Consider the following 24435-nt stretch of genomic DNA (forward strand, 5'->3'; position numbering starts at 1 on the left):
TGTTGTAATGTGTTACTGATGACAAAACAGATGTTGTTGCTCACTGGAGCTTTTATTCAGGATTACACCGAATGGCTTAGATCAATCTGATAATAATCCAAGGCAGGGGAGGGAAGGGGGACCGCGAGCAGTAGCTCATTTGCATTTAAAGATACACACATGTAAAAAGCAGTTTTTTTCTCCCACCCAAATAGGGGCATTTAGAAAATTGTGAAATTTCACAGACACATTCTGGAGTATTATATTTTGTGAAAAGGGGCATAATAGGTCCACTTTAAGTGACTTTTAACATGGCATGGTTGTTAGTGCCAGACGGGCTGGTCTGTGTATTCCAGAAACTGATGATCTACTGGGATTTTCATGTACAATCATCTCTAGGATTTACAGAGAATGCTCAGAAAAATATTTTTTTTTCAGTGAGCAGCAGTTCTGTGGGCGAAAATGCCTTGTTGAGGTCAGAAGAGAAAGGCCAGACTGGTTCTAGCTGATAGAAATGCAACAGTAACTCAAATAACCACTCTGCAAGTACCTCTTCTCTGCAGAAGAGCATCTCTGAACTGAGTGAACTCACAACACATCAAACCTTGAAGCAGACGGGCTACAGCAGCAGAAGATCACACCGGTGACACTCCTGTCAGCTAAGAACAGGAAACTGAGGTTACAATTCACACTGACTCACCGAAATTGAACAATATAAGATTGGAAAAATGTTGCCTGATCTGATGAGTCTTGATTTCTGCTGCGAGATTCATATGGTAGGGGCAGAATTTTGGCATAAGCAACATGAAAGCATGGATCCATCCTGCCTTGTATCAACAGTTCAGGCTGCCGGAAGTGTAATGGTGTGGGGAATATTTTCACTTCAACTTCACTTTCATGTTCATCAAACCATTCTGTCACAAGTCTCGCTGTGTGTATTGGCGTATTATCATTCTGATACACAGCACCCGCTTCAGGGTTCAATGTTTGAACCATTAGGTGCACATGGTACTCCAGAATGGTTCGGTAGTCCTTGGCAGTGACGCGGCCATTAAGCACAGTAGGGAATGCCATGATATCCAAACCAAACCCAAATCATCACTGATCCACCTCTGTTCTTCACTCTGGGCAGCAACAGTCCGGGTGTTAAACCTCTTTGGGGCCGTAACTCCCACGGATGTGAGAAAGACAGTCAAGATGGACTTATCAGAGAACAATACATTTTACACATTGTCCACAGCCCAAGATTTGCACCGCTGGCACCACTGAAACCGACATTTAGCACTGGCACGAGTGACCAAAGGTTTGGCTATAGCAGCCCAACCATGAATATTGACCCTGTGGAGCTCCTGACGAGCAGATTGGGTGGAAACAGGAAAGTTAAGGTGTACATTTAATTCTGCAGCTGGGTTAGTACCTGGACATCTCTTTCAGACAGCTTCCTCCTGCGTCGACAGTTGCTCCTGTTGGATGTGGTTCGTTCTGCGTGATATGCCCCTGGATATACTGTGGCTCTCGATACACCACAAAGACTTGCTGACCTGGTCACAGATGAGCCAGCAAGAAGCGAAATAACATTTTGTCCTCTTTTGAACTCTGATATGTCTCGCATTATGTTGTGTGGATTGCAATATTTTATGTACAGCTGTGATATTGCTCTGATAACTCAACCTTCACACTCTTTTTTTTTTTAATTGTCCTAAATAAATCATTTAGATTAAAATAAAAAATGTGATAAAAAAAAAAGTAATTCCAAATTAAATCCAAAGTAAATAAATAAACATTTTGATTAAACATAAATAATACATTTAACAGTACATCACTATAGTAAAAATAATATATAATAATGAAACTTTATGGAAACTAATTTTAGATATACACTACCATTCAAAAGTTTGGGATCGGTAAGATTTTTAATATTTTTAAAAGAAGTTTTGTCTGCTCACCAAGATTGCATTTATTTAATTAAAAATACAGTAAAAACAGTAATATTGTGAAATATTATTACAATTTAAAATAACTGTTTTCTATTGGAATTTAATATAAAATGTAATTTATTCCTGTGATGCACAGCTGAATTTTCAGCATCATTTCTCCAGTCTTCCGTGTCACATGATCCTTCAGAAATCATTCTAACATGCTGATTTACTGCTAAAGAAACATTTCTTATTATTTTCAATGTTAAAAACAGTTGTATACTTTTTTTTCAGGATTCTTTGATGAATAGAAAGTTCAAAAGAACAGCATTTATCTGAAATGCAAAGCTTTTGTAACGTTATACACTACCATTCAAAAGTTTGGGGTCAGTAAGAATTTTTATTTTTATTTTTTTTTTTAGAAGAATTTAAAGACTTTTTTTTTTTTTTTTCAGCAAGGATGCATTAAATCGATCAAAAGCGGCAGTAAAGACATTTAAAATGTAACAAAAGATTATATTTCAAATAAATGCTGTTCTTTTGAACTTTCTATTCATCAAATAATCCTGAAAAAAAACATTGTACACAAACATTTTGTACAATTGTACACAATAAATGTTTCTTGAGCAGCAAATCATCATATTAGAATGATTTCTGAAGGATCATGTGACACTGAAGACTGGAGTAATGATGCTGAAAATTCAGCTTTGCCAACACAAGAATAAATTACATTTTCAAATATTTTCAAATAGAAAACAGTTATTTTAAATTGTAATAATATTTCACAATATTACTGTTTTTACTGTATTTTTAATTAAATAAATGCAATCTTGGTGAGCAGACGAAACTTCTTTTAAAGACATTAAAAATCTTACCGATCCCAAACTTTTGAACGGTAGTGTATATCAATCTTTTTAGTGTATAAATTGGGTGTTTATAAAAGATAGATGGCTTTTAAATTTTAGGATGGGGGTCAAAAATACAAGGATGATCATACAGGTCCGTGGCATCTCAAAGATTGAAAACCCCTGTATTCAAGCACCAGACATCAGGCTCTCAACAAAAGGATTTTGTTGATTCTACCGGCTAATAGAGTTATTTAACTCAATGACACACTGCCACATTGTTAAATTGCTTATATTGATCAGACGACATTCTTCACTGATGAGAAAAGTTTGACTGAGTCTTTAAAGACCTCATGGCATCACCAAGCGAGCACTGTTTCACAGTTCAGGACAGTATTTCCTATTGAAACATTTACTTTCATATCATAGGTAATTATTCACATGATGTTTACGATGAAGATGAATTCAGTTCATATACTCCTGAGTGGTGCATGTGCCAGCCAAGCAACTGCCATCGAGATGAATGGGAATGCTAATGTTCGCTCTCTCTCTCCAGCTATTTTCCCCAGCTATAAGATCAAGAGACATGCTCTCTTGTCATTTTATTTGACAAGAGCCTCTGAATGCAAGATGCATCATTCATCTTTTTGACTTTCTCAAAAGAAAATGAATGCAAAATGTAAATGTGAATATAGCATTGAAAACCAATAGATAAAGAATAAAAACTCCAATTTTGATGGCAATACGAATTGTATACAAATACAAAGCAAAGATTTGCCTTCATACTGAAGGTCGATATATTTTTGGTAACATTTTGAGAATTTAATCCATTCCAACTGACTCTTCAAGCATTTTTACCTCATCTCTATGAATGCACATGTCTGCTTTTGTGCTTCCTAACTTAAGTAGTTGTTTCTCTACAGAACAGACTTGCTTTTACTGTCCTACCCCACATGCTCTCTGCTCGCGCTTCTCTAGAGAATTCTCTTGGGTATGCCGACATTGTCGGAAAAATACAAAAAGACATAAGGACTTCATTGAAGAATATTGCAATATTAATGTAGAGGAACTTCCTGAAAATAACTTTTACATTTTGAATTTTATTCCTGAAATCGACTGATGGACTGTAAAATCTCTGACAGCTTTGTTTGCCAAATATTCCCTTTAAAAAGTACAATGACAGTGTTTCATGTATTACGGCATGGCATTTCAGTGTTCGTATAATGTTAACACAAACTAAAATCTGTTTTGTACTTTAAAATGGATTGGTAACAATCATAATAATACAGGTGGTAAAACAAAAGTTCATCATAATATTTTCCATGACTAATAAAATGTATAAACAGCAACAGTTTCACCCACACAAACACAAAACTATCAGAGTGTCTTTTATGGGCTGCCGAGTGTAAACTGACTACTTCATTTCATGAACTGCGTGACCCAAAATGCAGTTACACAAAATAAACAAAATGACAGAAGCCAGATGCAAGTCAATTCAACTCATTTCATGGACGAAATGTGTATCTCATTCACAAAATGAGTAGTTATTGTGCTGTTAAATCTAATACATTTTTACTACCGCAGTTTTTACAGCTTCTAATTCAGTTATCATACTTTATGCACCAGCTCACAAACATTTAACGCTTTTAATATTGAAAGCAAAGTTCTAAGAAACATCATCTCCTGTGGCATTTTTTTTTTTTTTTTTTTAATAAACACTGTTCAGTGGCCTTGTCATGATTATTCAGAAGATGTACTGGAGAGATATTCATTGAGGAGCACTTGTTAATTGCTATGAAACAAGTGCACAAATCATTAGATAAGAGAGGATGCCAATTAAAAAGCATTTGATTAGTTAGAATCACACATGAGTATGAATAATAAAAAACACAAAAAAAGATTAACAAAGACTTTGTCTCAAATAATGTATTAGGACAATGTGAACAAGAATGTAATGAATTTAAATCTAACAGACAATGGCAGATCAGACAAAAAAATAAAAATAATCCACGTAAAATGTACAGTAATTTACGGCCAAAAAAAATACAGTAGTAACGTTTTAGGTTTTACGTGACAGCACTTAGTTTACTGTCTATTTTACAGTTCAAAACCATATAATTTAAAGGATTATACTGTAATAATTATGGTTCATAACTGTTTATGTACCTTTGTAATACACTGACAACCACCAATCACAGTGGTGATGAGAGTCACATGATGTATCAAAGTTCATCACAAGCAGCTTTTCCACAAGCTGAGAAGGACAATACTAATATATAGAAGGTGCACAAAGTGTCATTCACACAAACATGGTAAAACACATGAAATTTTAAAAATGCAATAAACATCAATTTAACAACATTAGATGTAACATAAAATCCTAATGCACATAACCGATTAGAAAATTATGGTAGAATTAGGGTATTTTACTGTAAAATTACATTAAATGTATCATTAGATCTATTACAGTTATTCACCGTATACAGTCCAGAAACTTTTTTTTTATTACATATTACCAATGCATTTTTTTCTATCATATTTTTCAGCTTTTTAAATTCAAACTATTTTCTACAATATATGTCATTCAGTGTTTTTATTGTTAAGGTGCCCCTATTTTGGATTTTTGAAAATTACCTTTCATGTAGTGTGTAACATAGTAACATAAAACAAGTGAATGAAATCATCCTGCAAAGTTTTAAATCTGAAAGTGCACCGTATATAAAGTTATTGTCTCTCAAAAGTAGGAGTCGACTCTGAGTCAATTAAACGAGACTTTTTTGTGACGTCACAACAAAACATTAGCATATCGCCCACCCGCTTATTGCGCACGCAGACGCCAGGGAAAATTAATTTTTTCAACAATACCACAGCAGTACAATCTTTTGATGTGTTCCCATCATTTTACTAACGACTGCTTCTCAAACCTCAAGGAGTTTAACACAGGATTCACAGCACTGAACGTATGTTTACAACATACAAAACAAACTGTTTTTTTTTCCTCTGCGTTTTTATTATCACAGTAGTACAGAGCTCTATCTGTATTGTAATAGGATGTTAAGATGCTAGTCCGAGCTAACTAGTTGAAGTACCTATTCTATCTGTAAACAGTAAAACTCTCATTGTAATGTCAAACAATGATATAGCTATTTTTCTTTGTTAATAGTTATGATGAAAAAGTATGTACACATCTGGCCTAAATTTGTATCTTATGTTAGAGGTTTTCAGCTTCCCACAGGTGCATTTACATACTGCTATTACGTCTTACACATAATGCAAACTAAAGCCGAGTTCAGACTGCACGATTTTCAAAGTAGTCGGGTCACTCTTATTTTCACACTGCATGACTATCTTGGCCAGCATTCAGTCGCTGCTGTGTTCAAACTGCTCGATGGATCGGCGACAGAAGGTTTCACACTGCATGACTTTACAATAGGAAGAATCGCCGACAACTCTGTCTGGCACGCAAACTACGTTTCACACCCAAACACACGCGAGATGTGACAAGGAAACAACGCGATGTCAGTATGTAATGAAAGTGAATGTGGCTGATACCCTGATCAGTGCCCTGACTACTGAACTAGGGAGCTGAATGAGACACACGGTGGGATTATTATTAAAACTAGTAGCCCGCAAGAAGCTTGAAATATGAATTGCCTGTGCGCTGATTTGCAGCGAAAACAACATAAAGAAAAGTAGAATATGGAGGAGGAAATGTTTGGGGAGAAGCGAAGAACAAGAATTGTGTGTTCTGCAACGACAGTTGGAGCTAAATACATTACTTTTCAATGTGCTGCTGTTGCGGATGGTCAAGCAAATGTTTGTGCTTTGTTTCTGTGTGATATAATTGTAATGTTTATCTGAAACGAAGCCATGCTTGCTGATATTGTGGTCTATAACTCCTCTCGAACTCCCCGCTGCTCTGTATCTTGCTCTCTCATTGGCTGTCGGTCATCGCCGATGTAGTTTTCAGTCAGAACACTTTTCACACAGCAGGATTTTGAATCGCCGACAGGTTCAGATATTTAGTATGCCAAATGTGTCACGGGCGTCGGCGCCTTGTCTGCGATTCTCTCAGATCGCGTCTTTGCTCATTCACACTGCGTGATTGTCACTCGTGCGAACGAGCACAGATTTGCCTGTGATTTCAGCATTTGTTGGCGATTTCTCAAAACCTGTTGGCGAGCCAAAATCGGGGCAGTGAAATGTCCTACTCAAGTCGTGATTGCAAATCAGTTTCTGGTTGATTGACTACTTCAGACCCAGGCTCGAATTGATACAGTAAAATCGATGCTATCTTTTCTGTCCATACATTGTATACAATGTCTTGCGAATTAATAGCTGTCATTCAGTTATAGCAATGGGCGAGCGGTGTGCGCAGTAGACCAATCACAAAGGATTGGGCCATCTGACCAATCAGAGCAGTGTAGGCTCACGGAAAGGAGGGGTTTAGAGAGACTGATTCTTTGAAATGCTTTTAATTAATTGTTTATGAACTGAGGTAAAATTAAATGTGTATTATGAGAAAACAAAAGTGTTTTTTGACCTTGCATGCATGTAAACCTGTTATAGGCGACTCCTAAAGCAATATTAGGAACCTTAAAAAAGGCATAATAGAGGCACTTTAAAACTAAAACTATGAATACTTGTTCAAAACTTATTTTTGTTGTTGTAATAAAGCAGAAATAAAATTTAAATATTGGATAAAAAACTTAAAGCTTAAAAAACATACACAAAAATCACAAATGCTGCCTTGGCAACTAACTGAAATAAATGAGTTAAAGTGCTAAAATTACTAAAAGTAAACTGAAATAAAAATACATTAAAGTGATATTAAAAAAAAGACAAAAAATGACAAAAACATAACAAAATTACTAAAACTTAAGCTAAAATTAAAATGAAACTATCATTAAATACTATAAATAATACTAAAATAACACTGATGCCATTGCATTAGATTACAGCCTATCAAACTAAATGTCATTTACAGCATTTCAAATAAAGACATCACAAGCAAAACATTTCACTAAGAGTTAGTTGAGTTTTAAATTATGCATAAGTAGATATACTGTTCAAAATGAAGATAAAAGTAGGCTATTGTGAAAGCTTCTGGTAGTCAGATATTAGTGGATCATGTCCATAGTCATGTGATGAGGAGAAATGACTTGACAGCAGCTGAATAAATTAAAAAAAAAAAGCAAAAAAAAAAAAAAAGCAGAAGAAATTCATTCAAGAAATGCAGAAAAAATATGCACAGTCTATTGTTAAAATATTTGCCAATAATATAAAACGACAATTTTCAGCTGGCTTTGTATCAAACACTGTAACTGTCACTTGGTTGAAAAAACTGATAAATAGCAATAGAAGACTTAAATTGAAAAACATGCTTATCATATCTGCTTCAATGATAAACACCTCATAAAACAGCTGGCGATACCCACAGGCAAATCAGTCTAGTATTATTCTGAGCGATTCAGCAAAGCAGTACTTTTATACAACATACGTCAATATTTGATATGAACTGTATAAACTCTAAAGATGTTAAACTATGAATGAAACTCACTATGACACGACGCACCTGCCGACGTCTAGGCAATCCAGAAAGAGCTCTAATTGCATTTTGAGTGAGGAGCCTCTCAGCACTGGGTTTCAAAATGACATGCTTGATGAGAGTGCTTAATACATACTTCCTCTTCACAGCAGGTACTAATGAAAAAGATAACAGGGCCACTTGGCTTGATATAACAAATGATGTCATCAGAGCCACGGCGATATCAAATCTGACAGAACTGAGAATAATTATACTTACCTAAAGTGTATGAATGACGAGTGAGAAAATAGGGGTGTATGTGAGAATGATGAACTAAGAAACTGATAAAGAAGATTTGAAAGCTGGGATGCCATCAACTGCATGCTTCATTTCTGCTTTCAATTACAAGCTACATTCTGCATATCTTGCTATGACAAGCATGGCAAAAATCAGCAGTCATGATGATAACTGAACGTGTCATCTATTCAGATGAAATGGGAATTATGCCACTGACACTGTTCTACAAGCATAGAGATCCAGGCGTTTCAAGGACAAATACTGTATGAAGCAGCACAAATATGAAGAACCCTGAGCATTGTACTGTTGCTATATAATTTTCTCCACCACTTGAGGGGAACAAAATGCTACTTCACAACATGCACTTTCTTTCTTGAATAACTTTGTTGTGAGAGATAAAGTAGCATGACCTTTATTAAAAAGATAATTCTGTCATTATTTACTCAAACCTGTATTTTTTTTCTGTGGAAGAGAAATGCTGAATAATGTACTCACCACTATGTTCTCACCAAAATGTAGCTCTCATTCGCACCTCTACTAATTTGTCTCATCGTGACACTACAATCGTCAATGGTGATGACTGTTACTTTTAACATTACTCCCGATTTACTCCCGAATTCTCTCAACATGGGGACAGGAAAGGTGTCAGTCAATAAGTACAAAAAAAATTGAAAAATTGAAAAATTGAAAAATTAACTCAGACATTTTGTTGTAAATTTAAAAGTAATCTGTTACGATTACTTGTTTCTTGAAAAAAGTAATCTGATTACATAACTCAAGTTACTTGTAATACCCCCAACACTGGTCATTACACCGCTGTTGTCAAATCTCATTTGTTGCATATCAAGGTACTGTATTTGGCTGTATGTAGAAAGCCAAGTTATTTCATAAGTATTCATTTGTAATTTATGTAAAAAGTGGTTCTAACACACATACACGCATTACATTTGTATAGACACTAAAATGCAGAATATTGGCATATTTACAGCTTATAAAATAATCATTTACATATGAACAACTTTTCAGACTTACAAATGTTTACGAATAGTTAATCCATGGAAAAATCAGTTAATTCTTTTGTATTTATAATCTTTGAGATTATGTTTTCAATGGCATTTATTTAATGCAGCTGGCTCATTTACTTAATTTGAAATTATAGCATTTAATTCTGTTCCATGTGTAGCATCTGGACCAATCAGGCACACAATTATTCATTATATTTAATGAATCAGCCATAAACTCACTCTATCAAAGTTATGTTAATCCATCCCCCGAAAACTGCAACCAGCCTCCCAAATGTATCTAAAACATACAGTCAGACCTAGGTGTCCTGTTACAGATACATGGTACTTTTACGATCAGAAAGAATGTTGTAGTGACTCATTCTTTCTGAGAAGGACAAATAAATTCTCTTAATCCTATGTATTCTCTGTATAACCATTTGGGAAATGCATAAACATGTATCCAAGTTTCCCATCTCATGACTTTCCTTTTATAGGCTTTATTCTATGTATTCATTTTCTCTTTTGAACTATTTTGGTATTAATATTCCAGAGCTGCAATGTATAGTTATATGAAATCACACGGGTAGCATGTTTGGTATCTACGGACTCCAACTTTCGATTCCTATTTGGTCATTTATGTCCATACCTGTCCAACACATCAGTATTACAAGGATCTTTTATAGTTCTTGTTCAAAAACTCAGCTTGTTAATCTTTCCTGGTCATAAAAGCCCTGACAGGAGGTGTGTTGTCGCACGGAAATACAACACCTTCATTGGCTACATCAACTTTAAGAGGTTGGACTTTGACCAGAGGTTAAAAGCTAGAGAACAATGCCACTCCCCCTCTTTCCTTGCTTCTGGGACCACTGAACAGACATCTCCTTGCTGCAGGCCTCTTCAGGCCAAGGCCTGTAGGCCTAAGCCTGCAGGCCTCGGCCTACAAACCAGCCATGTGCTCAAAATCCAACATAGAACAGACTGGCAACAACTTCAGACGAAATCCTCAAGATCTCTCCTCAACCTGCCGATCTGACGCTCCTCAGCCTAAAGGCATCTTGCAAGTATCGTACATTTTAACACTAAACAGCGATTTAGTATTGATTTGTAAGACTTACCTTTGCTATTGCTGAAGAAACTGATGATTCCTTTCCAGATCGTCTTTGACTTTTTCGTATAGCTCTAGTAACAGTACCTCTTCCGTTCCGGTTCAACTCTATCATTACTCATTCTGACCTACGTAAGTGTGTGACCTTTGTGTATGTTATGTTATGTGTTTGTTAGTTTAGTTATGTGTTTGTGAGTTAGTTAATAATAACTGTGCACAACACCTGTTTGGTTCTGACTCCGTCTGCTAATAAATTGCCTCTTAAGTGATTTAGATACTGGCTACATGCTCTAAGTAGCACGATACAATAAGAATGTTATTTTTCTATAACCTGGAAATTAACATTTCTTAGAATTAATAAACAATCAACACTGAGTGTTCACTGGACAACAGGTTCATTGATTGTAATATTAAGCTTAATATAGCTATATCCAGTTAATCTGACAGATTTACATGTTCATAATTAATCATAATTAATAATCATATTGAGTTATGAATAATTATTAATATTTCCCCTTTGAGTTAATTCGCTACACGTGATGTACGGTGCAAACTTGTTTCAGAGGATTACATAGATACACAAGACTATTGTCACAGTAATGTCATGTTTAGTTTCATTGTCTTTTTCTGTTTAATTTCTAGTCATGGGCTGTGCTTGAAATCCCTCCTTATGCCCTCATTCACTATATCCCTACATTACATACATCACTACATTTGTGTTCATTAAAAGTATTCTATTCGTTCATTCTGCGTCATGCATCGTCTTTGTAGATAGATCTACAGATCACTGTGACAACTACACTTTAAAATTCTCTAACCTCTTAATCATCACTTCTTGTGTAATATTCATTTTGTTTTCCACAACAAAGCAAACTATACGATTATAAAATACACCCTTCTAAATATTCAGAACCCATATGAATTTAAGTCTTTATTCAACAATCTTTGTCTCCATCCTCAGTGGTGACTGTATCAAATCCTGTGCTTATTAAATATCCAAAATTTAATGCCTCAATAGCTTCAGTGTCATGGGTTGTGAGGTGAGAGACAAAAAGCACAAAGATGATAAAGGTAAGCAGGCTTTAATAATCCACAAGTTAATTCCAACACAACTACACAGAGACAAGACCCGACAAAGACAAACTGAACTGAAATCGTGGAGATAACGAGACACACACCTGAATATGATGAATTCAAATGAATATCCATGACAACAAGGAGCAGGAAACACATGCACACAAGTCTATGCGGTGTGACTGAAGAAGTCAGGGAGGGACAGAGGGGGCTTTAGAGGTGGCTGAGGCAATGCAGCAGGCAAGGAGCAAGGAGATGGCATAGGGATGGCAACTGGTTGAGGAAACTGGAGGAGGTTCCGGGAGGAGGACGGCTGACCAGGAGGAGGGAGAACTTAAGAGTCCAAGGCAGTCCTAAAAGTGGTGAGAGCCAGGGAGGAGCCATGAGCAGGGGCATGATGGATGGTGCCCAGGCCACAGCCAGAATTGTGCTCCATGGTGGCGTCACCAGAGGGAGAAGCCATGGTGGTACGAGTCCTGACGCCACCATGGGGACGGCCAGAGGCAATGACGCTAGAGTAGGAGCCCAACACGTAGCCAAAGGTCTGAGGTGATGGAGCGACATCTCTGAGCAGGCTGTAGTCGGAGGAGTGGAGGGCCAAAGCGCAGCAGATGGCCCTCAAGTCTGCAGCACAGGTGTGCCGAGGTCTGACCGAGGGAGCTCAGCAAGGCCGAATGACCGATGGTCCATGCTGGAATCGTGGGCGGGAGGAGCGTAGGCGTGGGAGACCGGGCGACAGGTCAAGGAGGAGCAAAGTCTACCTAGGTTGTAGGTGGAGTCGTCGGTTTCTCTTGCTCAGGCGGAGATGGTTTCCAGCTGGCCCGAAATGGATCCACACCACTGAGAGGAGTGGACACAGTGGTACTGGTGGGAAATGGTGACGAGTGCGTGGCAGGAATGGCGGAGGGCTGAGGATGAGACTGGAGAATGAAAAATATTCAGATGATAAAAGATAATGTTGGTTAGAAGAGATGGTGGGAGAGGGAGGCTGGGTGGGACTAATGGGACAGAGGAAGATCCTCTTAACTGAAGGTCCAAACTTGGTGCTGCCAGAGTCTCACTTTCAGTGGCACGAGGGTAGACAGGGCTCACCTCCTTGTCCTCCGATTCCATGATGGCTCCCTTAGTGGTGGATGGTGCAGCCGGCATGCGCACCTGGTCAGTCTTGAGCATTTTACACTCCCCTGATGGCATGGGCTTGCGGTGGAGAAGGGCTTGACGTCTGTGGTTGGCTCAAACTGCTTTATCACAACCGATGGGTTCCGGCTGGGCACTAGGTTTGGAGTGGGGCTGGTGACGTCATCAACGTTGAAGGAAGATCCACATGATGCCAGTACCCACTCCACAAAGACGGAAAAGCTCCCTTGAGGAGCCTCCCTGGACAACTGTGCTCGTGTAGTGGTATTGAGGCCAATGTGAAGAAACATGCAGAGGCAGTCATCCGGGAAGGTGGTCTGATGAGCCAGATCCAAGAATTCCTCCAGGTGGATTGAGTGAGTGTTCTCCCTGCTCAAGGAATAGCAGCTTTACAGCAGGGAAGTCTATGATAAACAAAAAGAACCAGAACAAAACACAAACTGGAGATACGATTCGCCGTTTTACTTTTAGGTCAGGTCGTGGGTTGTAAGGTGAGAGACAAAACAGGCAAAGATGAAGAGAGACAAAACACACAAAGAAGATGAAGATGAAGATAAACAGGCATTAGTAATCTACAGGGTAATTCCAACACAACTACACAGAGACGAGACCCGACAAAGACACACAAACTGTACTGAACTTAAATAGAGGAGATAATGAGAGACACATACCTGAACATAATGATGACATCAAATGAATAACCATGACAACTAACAAGGAGCGGGAAACAAAACACAGAGACCATGCGGTCGGTGTGACATTCAGGACATGAATGCGCTTTTTTTTGCGATTTTTTTTTACTCCATACCTCACGCAAAACTGTTATAAACCACCAAATTGGACTATTTTGGTACTGCTTTTTGCCATTTTTGGAATAAATAATTTAGATTACACTTTAAAATTATTGTCAATGTATCTTTCTCTGTTTTGTTTTTGTATATAGTTGAAACGTGGTTATGATTAGTTTGGAGAAAGGGTTAAGGGACCTAAAACAAAATGCTAAAAAATTTATAAATTAAAAATATATGAACATATAAAGCATTACATTCATATTGTAAATTTCAACATTTACCCAAAAGTATGTTTTTGTTGGCTACCTTTAAATGTTACGTATGAATACATAAACAATGAGAGCAGCATGGGAAAGAGAATAGGAAAATATAGAGCACAAGTCACTTGGACAACTAGTATGATATTTTTAGAGCTCAACAGCCCAGATATGGAAAAGAGTGGCCATTCATTCTTCAGCATTTCTCCTTTTGTGATGCACAAAAGAAAGTCATAAGAGTTTGTAATGACATGAGGGGGAGTAAATGACAGTATTGTCATTTTGGATGAACCAACCTTTAAATGACTGCTGCACAGCTTCACCAGTGATTTGATTGAAGTGATTGCATTACCCTGGTATGCAGCATAGCAGACCTGCCATTCTTTGTGTCAAAGAAATTACCATTAAAGGGTCTCTTCTTGAAAAAAGTCCTTGTGTCTTTGCTAGTATGATGTCAAAACTTGAGTTAAGGCACTTGAAACCGCAATTAACATTACTAAAAGAGATGCCTGGATATTGTATGCTATTTCTGTTACATCCGTTGTGTTTCTCAGAAGACTCTTCATGGGAAAAATATGCTTCCTGTTGTCATTTATGATGCCAGCCATGGGGAAGGTACTCGGACAATAAGACATTAAACAGGCCCATTTATTTGGATCAAAGTGATGCAAAGCAGGTAGAGGACATTAGGTCTTCTATGCAAACATGCCCTGCACTAAGAGAATGGACATGGCTGTTACCCTGTCTTGTCACAATGGCCGTTTCAGGAATACCTTTCGTACTGTATCTAAGAACACAGTCTACAATTTATCCTGTTGCACACATAAAAGCACAGTTTCCAAGATGTCTCTGGGGAGTCACATCATTGATTTTATTCCTACACCTAAAGATGGGAAACCACATAACCCAGAGACATCTATGAGCAGCGTGACAAAAGTGGCATTAATCCTTGCTGATGTTCAATCTTTATGTTCTCAAAGATCAGATAACATTGGATAAGAATTCCATGAGATCAGATAACACCCTAACATTAGAAGTATTTGCTGACGTGAAGGACTTAGGAAATGTTAGTGATTTCTGGTCTTATCTTATTTCCATTAGAGTATGCATTTTCACTGGCCTTAAAGTATTTTTCCCATTTATTTTAGAATGTATGAACTAAACCTTTATAAACTCTGATTTAGAATGTTAAAATGGTGAATATTTATGTTTAAAGGTGCCGTAGAACATGTTTTCAAAAGATGTAATATAAGTCTAAGGTGTCCCCTGAATGTGTCTGTGAAGTTTAGTTTCAGCTCAAACTAACCCATAGATTTTTTTAAATTCATTTTTTAACTGCCTATTTTGGGGCATCATTAAATATGCGCCGATTCAGGCTGCGGCCCCTTTAAGTTCTCGTGCTCCCCGCCCCCGAGCTCGCGACTGCCTTAAACAGTATAAACAAAGTTCACACAGCTAATATAATGATCTTTACAAAGTGTTTGTCATGCAGCATGTCTAATCGCGTAAGTACAGTGTTTATTTGGATGTTTACATTTGATTCTGAATGAGTTTGATAGTGCTCCGTGGCTAAAGCTAACATTACACACTGTTGGAGAGATTTATAAAGAATGAAGATGTGTTTATGAATTATACAGACTGCAAGTGTTTAAAAATGAAAATAACGATGGCTCTTGTCTCCGTGAATACAGTAAGAAATGATGGTAACTTTAACCACATTTAACAGTACATTAGCAACATGCTAATGAAACATTTAGAAAGATAATTTACAAATATCACTAAAAATATCATGGATCATGTCAGTTATTATTGCTCCATCTGCCATTTTTCGCTATTGTTCTTGCTTGCTTACCCTGTCTGATGATTCAGCTGTGCACATGCAGACGTCCTGCCCTTGTCTAATGCTTGAACATGAGCTGGCATATGCAAATATTGGGGTCGTACATATTAATGATCCCGACTGTTACGTAACAGTGTTATGTTGAGATTCGCCTGTTCTTCTGAGGTCTTTTAAACAAATGAGATTTATATAAGAAGGAGGAAACAATGGTGTTTGAGACTCACTGTATATCATTTCCATGTACTGAACTCTTGTTATTCAACTATGCCGAGGTAAATTCAATTTTCAATTCTAAGGCACCTTTAAAGAGTCTTCACAGTCACTTAACTTAATAACAAACTTAATAGTCCACACAGAAATAAAAATGTCCCAATTATTTACTCACCCCCGGGCAATCCAAGATGTATATGACTTTCTTTCTTCAGCCAAATGACTGATCGTTTCGCTAGAGAAGACCCTTATTAATTGGCTGGGGTCATGTCGAGCCCTTTGAAGCTGCCTAAATATGGATTTTGGACTATCAATAATTTAGTACCTACTGCCTTGCATTAGATGGAGAAAAATCCTGGAATGTTTCCCCTTTATTTCTTGTCAACTGTTTACAGTTCTAAACATGTTCAGTTGTCACCTTTTGTGATGTAAGTTGTCATGGTGGAACCTGCCTTATTAAAACAGAAACAGAAAAAATCTGAAAGATAACATACAAAAATATCAAATCATTATTTGATATTCTTTGCAATTAATATATTGTATACATATTTAAACATGTGCCAACTTGCCCTGACCTGGCACGTATGAAAAATACCATTATCCTGAGAACACCGTCCAAACCTTCAGTTATATAGTTAAATAGTCCTTATGTATGTGTGCTCATAAAATAAAGGTTCTTTGTTGCCATCTTTGGTTCCATGAAGAACCTTTAACATCAATGTAACTTTTCCATTCCTCAAAATAGTGGAAGGTTCTTCATAACTAAAATGTTCTTCACATTAAGAAAAAATGGTTCTTTTAAGAACTGTTGACTGAAAAGTTCTTTAGGAAACCCAAAATGGTTCTTCTATGGGATCACTGCAAAACCCCTATGTTAATGGATCCTTTAAAACCCCTTGGAGATACTGTATAACCCCTATAGCCCATTTACTCTTCTCTGCACCTGATCTTCAATTCATAACTGCAGTATTCATATGGATAGTTTCAAAATTGTTCAATGTGAAAAACAAAACAAAAAAAAAAAAAACACCAAGATGATTCCATGGTCTACCACACACTTCTGTAGTCTAAAAACATGACTGCATCCAAGTCTTCTCAATACAAGAACTCAGACTGGTGTGAAAAAGCAAGACAAAGTCCATAAGCTTCTCACACTCTAAACCTATGCTGACAAATGTTCCTGAGTGGAGAGTTGCCAGTGCATAACACACTATCTGTTATTGTTGACAAATGACTCTTTCACTACATATGTTATTGTGCCTCACTGTCACTGGATGAAGTCCAGGATTTTTTCATTTCTCCAAAACAACTGTGAGAAAGGATTCTCAGGTGGCATTCCATCAGTTATTTGCATGAAGAACAAAGAGTGAAAGTATCAAGTAAACAGGTAATATGCTAATGAAAGGAAACAACATTTGCCAATAACCAAAAGCATACCACAATGTAACTTCCAGATTATTCTATTTTAAACACCAAGAATTGTATAAAAATGAAATAATGCACGCTGTGATCTTATCTGGTCTTCTGGATTCTGAGGAAGACCATCATCGATCATTTGCATGCCATGGAAGGGAAAAAATTACAAAGACCAATGTGTACAAGTGATCATCCAGTATGCTAATGAACGCAAACAATATTTGCCCATAACCGGCCAATATGCTATTGAAACATATTGTGTGGAATTTAGACATGATTATAAATAACACACGCTCACATGCTCAGAAAAACACTAAATATGGATCTCAATGTTTTTTATTCACTACACCATCTAGTGTTGTTATTGTCTCTCACCAGTCAGAACCATTTCAGTTATATACAGTATGCAGCAAAAGGGTGGAAAATAATATTAGTGATATAAAATTGATCATTGTATACTGGCACACATACATTATCGGTTAAATATGGTGAATCATTTTTACAGCTTAGGCTAATTTTTAAATTAATATTTAATTAATATGTTTTTTCTGCACCTAGACTGCTAATGACACTTTTTCTGTTATCAATGCTTTATGTTGCCATCCACATGTGTAGGTTAGTATCAGTTTGAACAAGACTGAAACAATTATAGGGTAAAATAATGCATCAAAAATGGATGAATGAGTCCAGTGTAGATTCATATAGGAATTCTCTGTGTATCTGGTGACCACACATCATTCTCCTCATACAGCTATCTGACATCATTCATTCATAATGACCATCACACTCCTGTTCAGATTCACCTTCACACACATGTGTGTGTGTAATGTATGCTTTAAATCGTAAAATCTCCAATGACTCAAATGAAGAATTTAGTAATGTCAGATGTAAACTGATAAAATCATGTCTAATAAAACTCTTCCGTTCACACGAGATTAAAAACAAAAACAACAATACCGCAAGATAAATGATCAGCACTGTTAACCACATCGTTTTTATCTGAAAAGCAAACAAGCACATTTTGAGTTTGAGAACTGGCATGCCTCAGCAATCTAGTTTATTCTAGCAGTATTCATTTGGCAACAAGCCATTACCAGGTTACAGTGCAAACTTGATGTAACTTTAAACGCACAAATAATCCATCGTAATTTCAGAGCAACTTCCATAAACCTTTTGTTTAAACACCAAAATAGTATAAAAATTCAAAAATAACTTACACTGTGATGTGATGTGTTGAGATGAAGGCATTCCACAAGAAGGCTCGCGCTGGAATGTGATGTTTCTCTTCATGAGACAGATGAATGTCTTTCACAGGTGCGCACGAGAGCGCTCGTGCTCATACTGACATTGAACCATCGACTAGGCGCCGTGCGCGCGCAATCTCCGACGCACGTGGACAGTTGTGTAAATGAGATACAAGACTGAGTGACTGCTTGATACATGTCATTTTAGCTAGTAATCGCGATCTATTATGCATCAATTACACGGTATGAAAGCTCTCTCTCTCTCTCTCTCTCTCTCTCTCTCTCTCTCTCAATATTTAAGGTGGTTTTATTGGTAAGCTATAATAGTAGGCTATGTGCTTTAAAAGAAAGAAAATTAATATTGTATAAACATACACACAAATATACACACACATTATTGTTAGGGTAGGCTGGGGTAAAACGCCTCCTTAAAGGGTTAGTTCACCCAAAAATTCTAAAATTCTGTCATTAATTACTCACCCTCATGCCGTTCCACACCTGTAAGACCTTCGTTAATCTTCGGAACACAAATTAAGATATTTTTGTTGAAATCCGATGGCTCCATAGGAAGCAATGACACCTCTCTCAAGATCCATAAAGGTACTAAAAACATATTTAAATCAGTTCATGTGAGTACAGTGGTTCAGGGCCGTCACCAGAACACATAGAATGGGGGGGCATTCGGTTTCCATAGGGGGGCACACATTTTTATAATCTGAGAAACAGACGTTCGCCAAAATAATAATGTCCCGTATTTATTATTAATGAATAGACTTCTATAATGAAATAAAGTTCTATATTACCACAAAAACACAAGATAGTCGATCCTAATTAAACTACACCAAAAACGAAACCCCTTTGCATTATGGCAATATACTTTGCAAACACGAGACACAAAAGCTTTTCAATTCCTCGAACAGCACAATAATAAAAATGATACATACCAAAATAGCAATAAATAGGCTAGCCTACATCTGTAGCATATTTAAGTGTAACTAAGACTTTTGAGTGCACTCACCATTAAAATAGTTGAAGGCGACAGATCTCCGAGTGATAGTCATTAATAAATACGGCCTAAATATGTTTCAAGTTCCGTTTTGTGTAATAATGTGTTAAATATGAATTTTCTGCTCAGGCGGAGGGTGAACCAACTACAGGGTAAGGAGATGCGATTCCCATTTAAAAACATATTTAAACAAATTTCCTCGAAATAGCTTTAACATACTTGTCACAGCACAACCTACATATCCCAACATAAACACTGCTGATAAATTATTATTTGTTAATAAAGTGTTTACGTTCACAAACCACTGTTAATTTTAACAGATTACGCACACGGAATTTGGCAGAGAGTGCGGAAAAGGCGCTCTCTTTATAATCAGTAAAAAAACTTGCTCATCTTAGTTCATTGCGATCTCAAGTAACTCTGTAACAATGAATTAAACTGACTGCATAATTACATAACAATTGACATAATTGTTTGTTAGTCAAAATCTGTTGATTTCTGGAACGCAATGACAAGTCAGAGGTGTTTAAGTTAGCACCTAAATGCTGCTGAAGACATTTCGTTCTGGAATATGTAAATAGCCAGATCCACAAATAAGGTTTTTGCTCTCAATCGGAAGTTTGGGGGGGCACTGCCCCCTAATGCTCCCCCTTGGCGACGGGCCTGCAGTGGTTCAATATTAATATTATAAAAAATATATTATAAAAAATATATTTTTGGTGCGCCAAAAAAAACGAAAGAAAAGAGTGTCTTTGAAAAATGACTGTCATTTTTTTCAGTGAAACAAAAGTTAGGCCTAAATGTGTCCAGAAGAGCTATCATAGTTAACAATCACTAACAATGACACAAATTATAAACCAAGTATGAAAAATGTCCAGAGTTTTCATGTTATTAGATTTTTTACAAAATTTTAATTTGTACCAAGGGGGTACCACAGGTGGGGTAAAAATGATTAGCATCAGGCAGCTAGTTAGCTAGCCAGTTAGCATCAGTTAACAGGCTAGCTATGTAACTAGCTGCCTGATGCTAATCTGAGGTAATTTTTAAATATAAAGTCCAAATATTTTTTATTCAACCACCTAGTTAGATTACATTGGATTGAAAAACAAAGGATTTGATGTTCAGAGCAGAGTAACTACAGTAATTATGATAGTGAGGAGGGGGTGTTTTACCTCATATAGCTGGGGGGCATTTTACCCTACAGACTATGTTTGAAAAAAAAATTGTCATTCTGAAAGTTTTCCTTAAATAACACATACTCCCTTTCTACAGGCCTTACTATTTGCATATCATATAACTGTGATGTTCTACAAAACAACTAGCTTTTAAACACATTGGATTGGAGAACAAAGATTTCTGATATTGCCACATCCTTGTGGGGACATTTTGTCATCATATTTTCTGTTTCCCCCCCCCCCCCCCCATAAGTTTCTGTATTTAAAGAGTTCTGAAAGTTACAATGTGTTTCCATTGTACAAAAGGGTTTTTTATGTCAAAAGATAAGAGGAATAAATTTAATTCCTCATGATATCACTTTTTTATTTCAGTTAAGATAAGTTTGCCTCTATTGAATGCTTTGAAATTGAATTAATGATTTAATATTTAAAAAAAGCATGTGTGTCGCCTGTGTGGCTTCTGGATAACGTACATTAGTTTCCCATAGTTACGTGACTTATTTTTTTTAATACAACAGTTAAAAGAAAGTGTGTCAATGAAAGGAGCTGTAATTTACTTGCAAGGTTGGCATGATGCATAGTAATACAGTTCCTTTTCACATATGCACATTTGCATATGTTTCCATCCACCTAGAGTATATAGAATACAGTATGTGAGTAAACTAGAAGCAGCATGTTTCAACAGCCAAGGTGTCTTTCAGAAAATTGAGAAAAAGCAAAAAATGAAGGCTTGGGAATTTAATTAGTGGAGCAGTAGATGCTGAAAAGGTCAGACTGTCACTGTCAGTGGCCTTTGACTTTCTTTTTGCATGCAACAGTAAAGCCCTTTTCATGAGTAAATTGGTCTCATCCTCCTCTTTAGCTTGTGGTAAACTATAAAATGTCTCCAATTAAATGGGCAGCTTCCAAAAGCATCCAAAGAATCCCTCTCCCTGTCTCGCTGAGTTAGCGTTCCCAGTCGTCTCCATGATCGTTTGTCCTTTGCCTAGTTCTGTACTCACCTCTAATGCAAGCTCACTACAACACTGAATTCACTTCAGCTTTAAAGGATTAGATGACTTTCAAATGAAAATTACCTCAAGCTTTATTCACGTTTATGATGGATGGATGTGGATGGAGGCACTTTCTTCAGCTCATACTCTATGATCCTCGCTCACTGCCTTTATAAAGCTCGGATGTGTCAGGATATTTATTAATATAACTCTGATTGTGTTCATCAGAATGAAGAAAGTCAAATAGGATGGCTTGAGGGCGAGAAAAGTGGTCTAATTTTCATTTGAAAGTCAACTAATTCTTTAATGATGAAAGACTGTGAAAAAAGATGTAAGTAGCTAAACAATATTTGACTGTTTTATGATATAACTATTAAACAACCAGCAGTAAAATCCAGTGATGCAAACTACTATTGTTAGTTTGCCAGGCAGCTAGTTAGCTAGCCAGTTAGCGTCAGCTAACAATATTTTTCAAATATAATTTTGTAATCTGATTAATTAATAACTGAATGTGATGAGAATCATTTAGAGAGTCATTTTCAACATATTAGGTAGGCCTATAGGATTAAGAATGAATATCTACATATGATGTGCCCCCCCACCCCCTCCCTCCAACATTTAATAACATGTGACCTCTTTTGTTCATCAAAACAATTCACATTTTAGCAGAACAGGTGGTAGTAAAACCAACACATTGAATCTTCATGGTGACCTTCCTCCAGAAAACTCAAAGGGAATGTTTATTCTTACACCATCATAACATCACAGCTTGGAAGTACAGACAGAAGAACAATTACATGAATGATATCAGAATGACAGAATTCTAATTCTGAAGGTTTAGTCTTAAGTAAAGAAATGGATGACACAAGAATGTCATTTTGATGATGTTAGTATACACTGTAAACCCGAATAAGTTGGGCTAACTCAAAAAATATAGGTAATCAGTTACATCAAATTTTTTGAGTTATGATGTTTCCAATTTTAAGTAAGCAGGACTATCAAGTTTTGAGTTTGTAGTACTTATGCATGTTAATTGCTTCTAACTTGAAGTACTGAGCTAACTCATACATTTTGATTGCAATTAACATAAAATATTTAGTTAATTATTTTTGAGTTCTTGCAAATCAAATAGTTATTTAGTTCACTGCAAACCCTAAGAAAATACAAAAAATGCCAACTTGCTAATTTGCTAACATGTTAACAATAGCCGGTATAACACTTATTGAATGAGTACAGCAACTTAAAACATTAAGTTTTAAGTTTAAGTTTTTTCCATTAACTTACCTGCTCTCAAACCAAGCCAAATACTCTACCTGTCACTATGATGGTAACTCTCCAAAACCCACATTAACAGAAACTCTTCTAAATTAGCATAACAAAACATGAATCACTGCTAAATCACCCTCACCATTAATCTTGCACAAAAATATATATATATATATATATAAATAAATAAAAAAAATAAAATAAAATAAAATAAAAAGTATATATATTATATATATACACACACACTTAATTTTAGCATTTACTCCCTTTTGAGTGCCATGGGCAAAGCATGCTGGGAAATAGAAATCCCAGCCCAGTTTCAGTTAAACTTAAGTTAGTCTAAATTAAAAGAAATTAGTTCATACAACTCAAAACAATGAAACGGTTCAGTTTACTTGAAATATGTCAGTGCTGTGAACTCAAAAGAAACAGAAAGTTCTAAATACTCATAGCAGTTAATTTAACTGAACTAATTTGTTCAATTTAAGTTTGTCCAACTCAAACTAATTAAATATTTTGAGCATTAGGGTTTATGTTTGGTTATTAAAGTGTTTTTTTTTTTTTTTTTAAACAAACAAAAATTCCCAGTTATTTACTGTGGTTGTGTATCTATCAGTGTTCTAACCAAAGGTACATCATACTAATAACAGAACAACAGCAACAGCAACAAAACAGGCTGTTTGTGATCAAGGAGGTTTCTTCTGTGTGTAAGCCACCTGCTGGAGTCTCTGTCTCAATAAATTCAAGTGCTAATACAGAAGCATGTGTTATACAGCCAGCCGCAGACATGTTTTGATCATTTCTCTTTCCCTTACTGTTTTTGTCAGGTATTGAGGCATTTTCAGATCCAGAGTTCGGGGAATACTTTCTCCCTCTGAAGACGGTCCTTTCATCTTTGCTAAGCCCTTAGTTTTGTAACAACTATTCGGGAACTGTTGTATAGTGCAGTAGACACATGCAAATCATGCAAACTCTGAACAATGGACAAATTTTGTCTGTTAGCATATGCTGAGAATCTGTCCTCCTGATGGCACACGGTCTCTGCAATATGGTTTGAGTGTTTTTGATATAAAGAATTCTTTGGACGTTAGAAAATCAATTAATTGTTTTGGCTGCTGGAAAAAAAAGTCAAAACAAACCTATTGAAAGTCAGTTTAAAACATTTGACAAACATTGAATAGATTTGTTAGAAGCGTTTTCTTGATGTAAAAATGCTTTCTCCAGATTATAGGGACAATATTCATATTTTACATTGATTTGAAAAGTGTAAACACTGTGTTTCTGTGGCACTATTACAATATTGCTCTTTTTGTTCTGTTTGTTGCGTCCCGACCAGCCAAAAGCAGCAACGTTG

General features: G+C 36.4%; 1 protein-coding gene across 4 annotated transcripts in view; it reads right to left on the reverse strand.

Moving 5' to 3' along the window:
• Nucleotides 1-18751, reverse strand: part of htr1fa (5-hydroxytryptamine (serotonin) receptor 1Fa) — a 30827-nt gene extending 12076 nt beyond the window's left edge. For 3 of the 4 annotated variants that reach the window (XM_067409515.1, XM_067409513.1, XM_067409512.1), the window contains exon 1: nt 18616-18751. In XM_067409515.1, coding sequence (XP_067265616.1) covers nt 18616-18688 — 73 coding nt within the window. In that variant the 5' untranslated portion in view covers nt 18689-18751. The remainder of the gene's footprint in view (nt 1-18615) is intronic. The other variant, XM_067409514.1, reaches the window with a different exon arrangement.
• Between the last annotated feature and the right edge of the window lie 5684 nt (nt 18752-24435).

This window comes from Chanodichthys erythropterus, chromosome 14 (assembly GCF_024489055.1).
Source record: "Chanodichthys erythropterus isolate Z2021 chromosome 14, ASM2448905v1, whole genome shotgun sequence".
In the NCBI taxonomy this organism is placed as follows: domain Eukaryota; kingdom Metazoa; phylum Chordata; class Actinopteri; order Cypriniformes; family Xenocyprididae; genus Chanodichthys; species Chanodichthys erythropterus.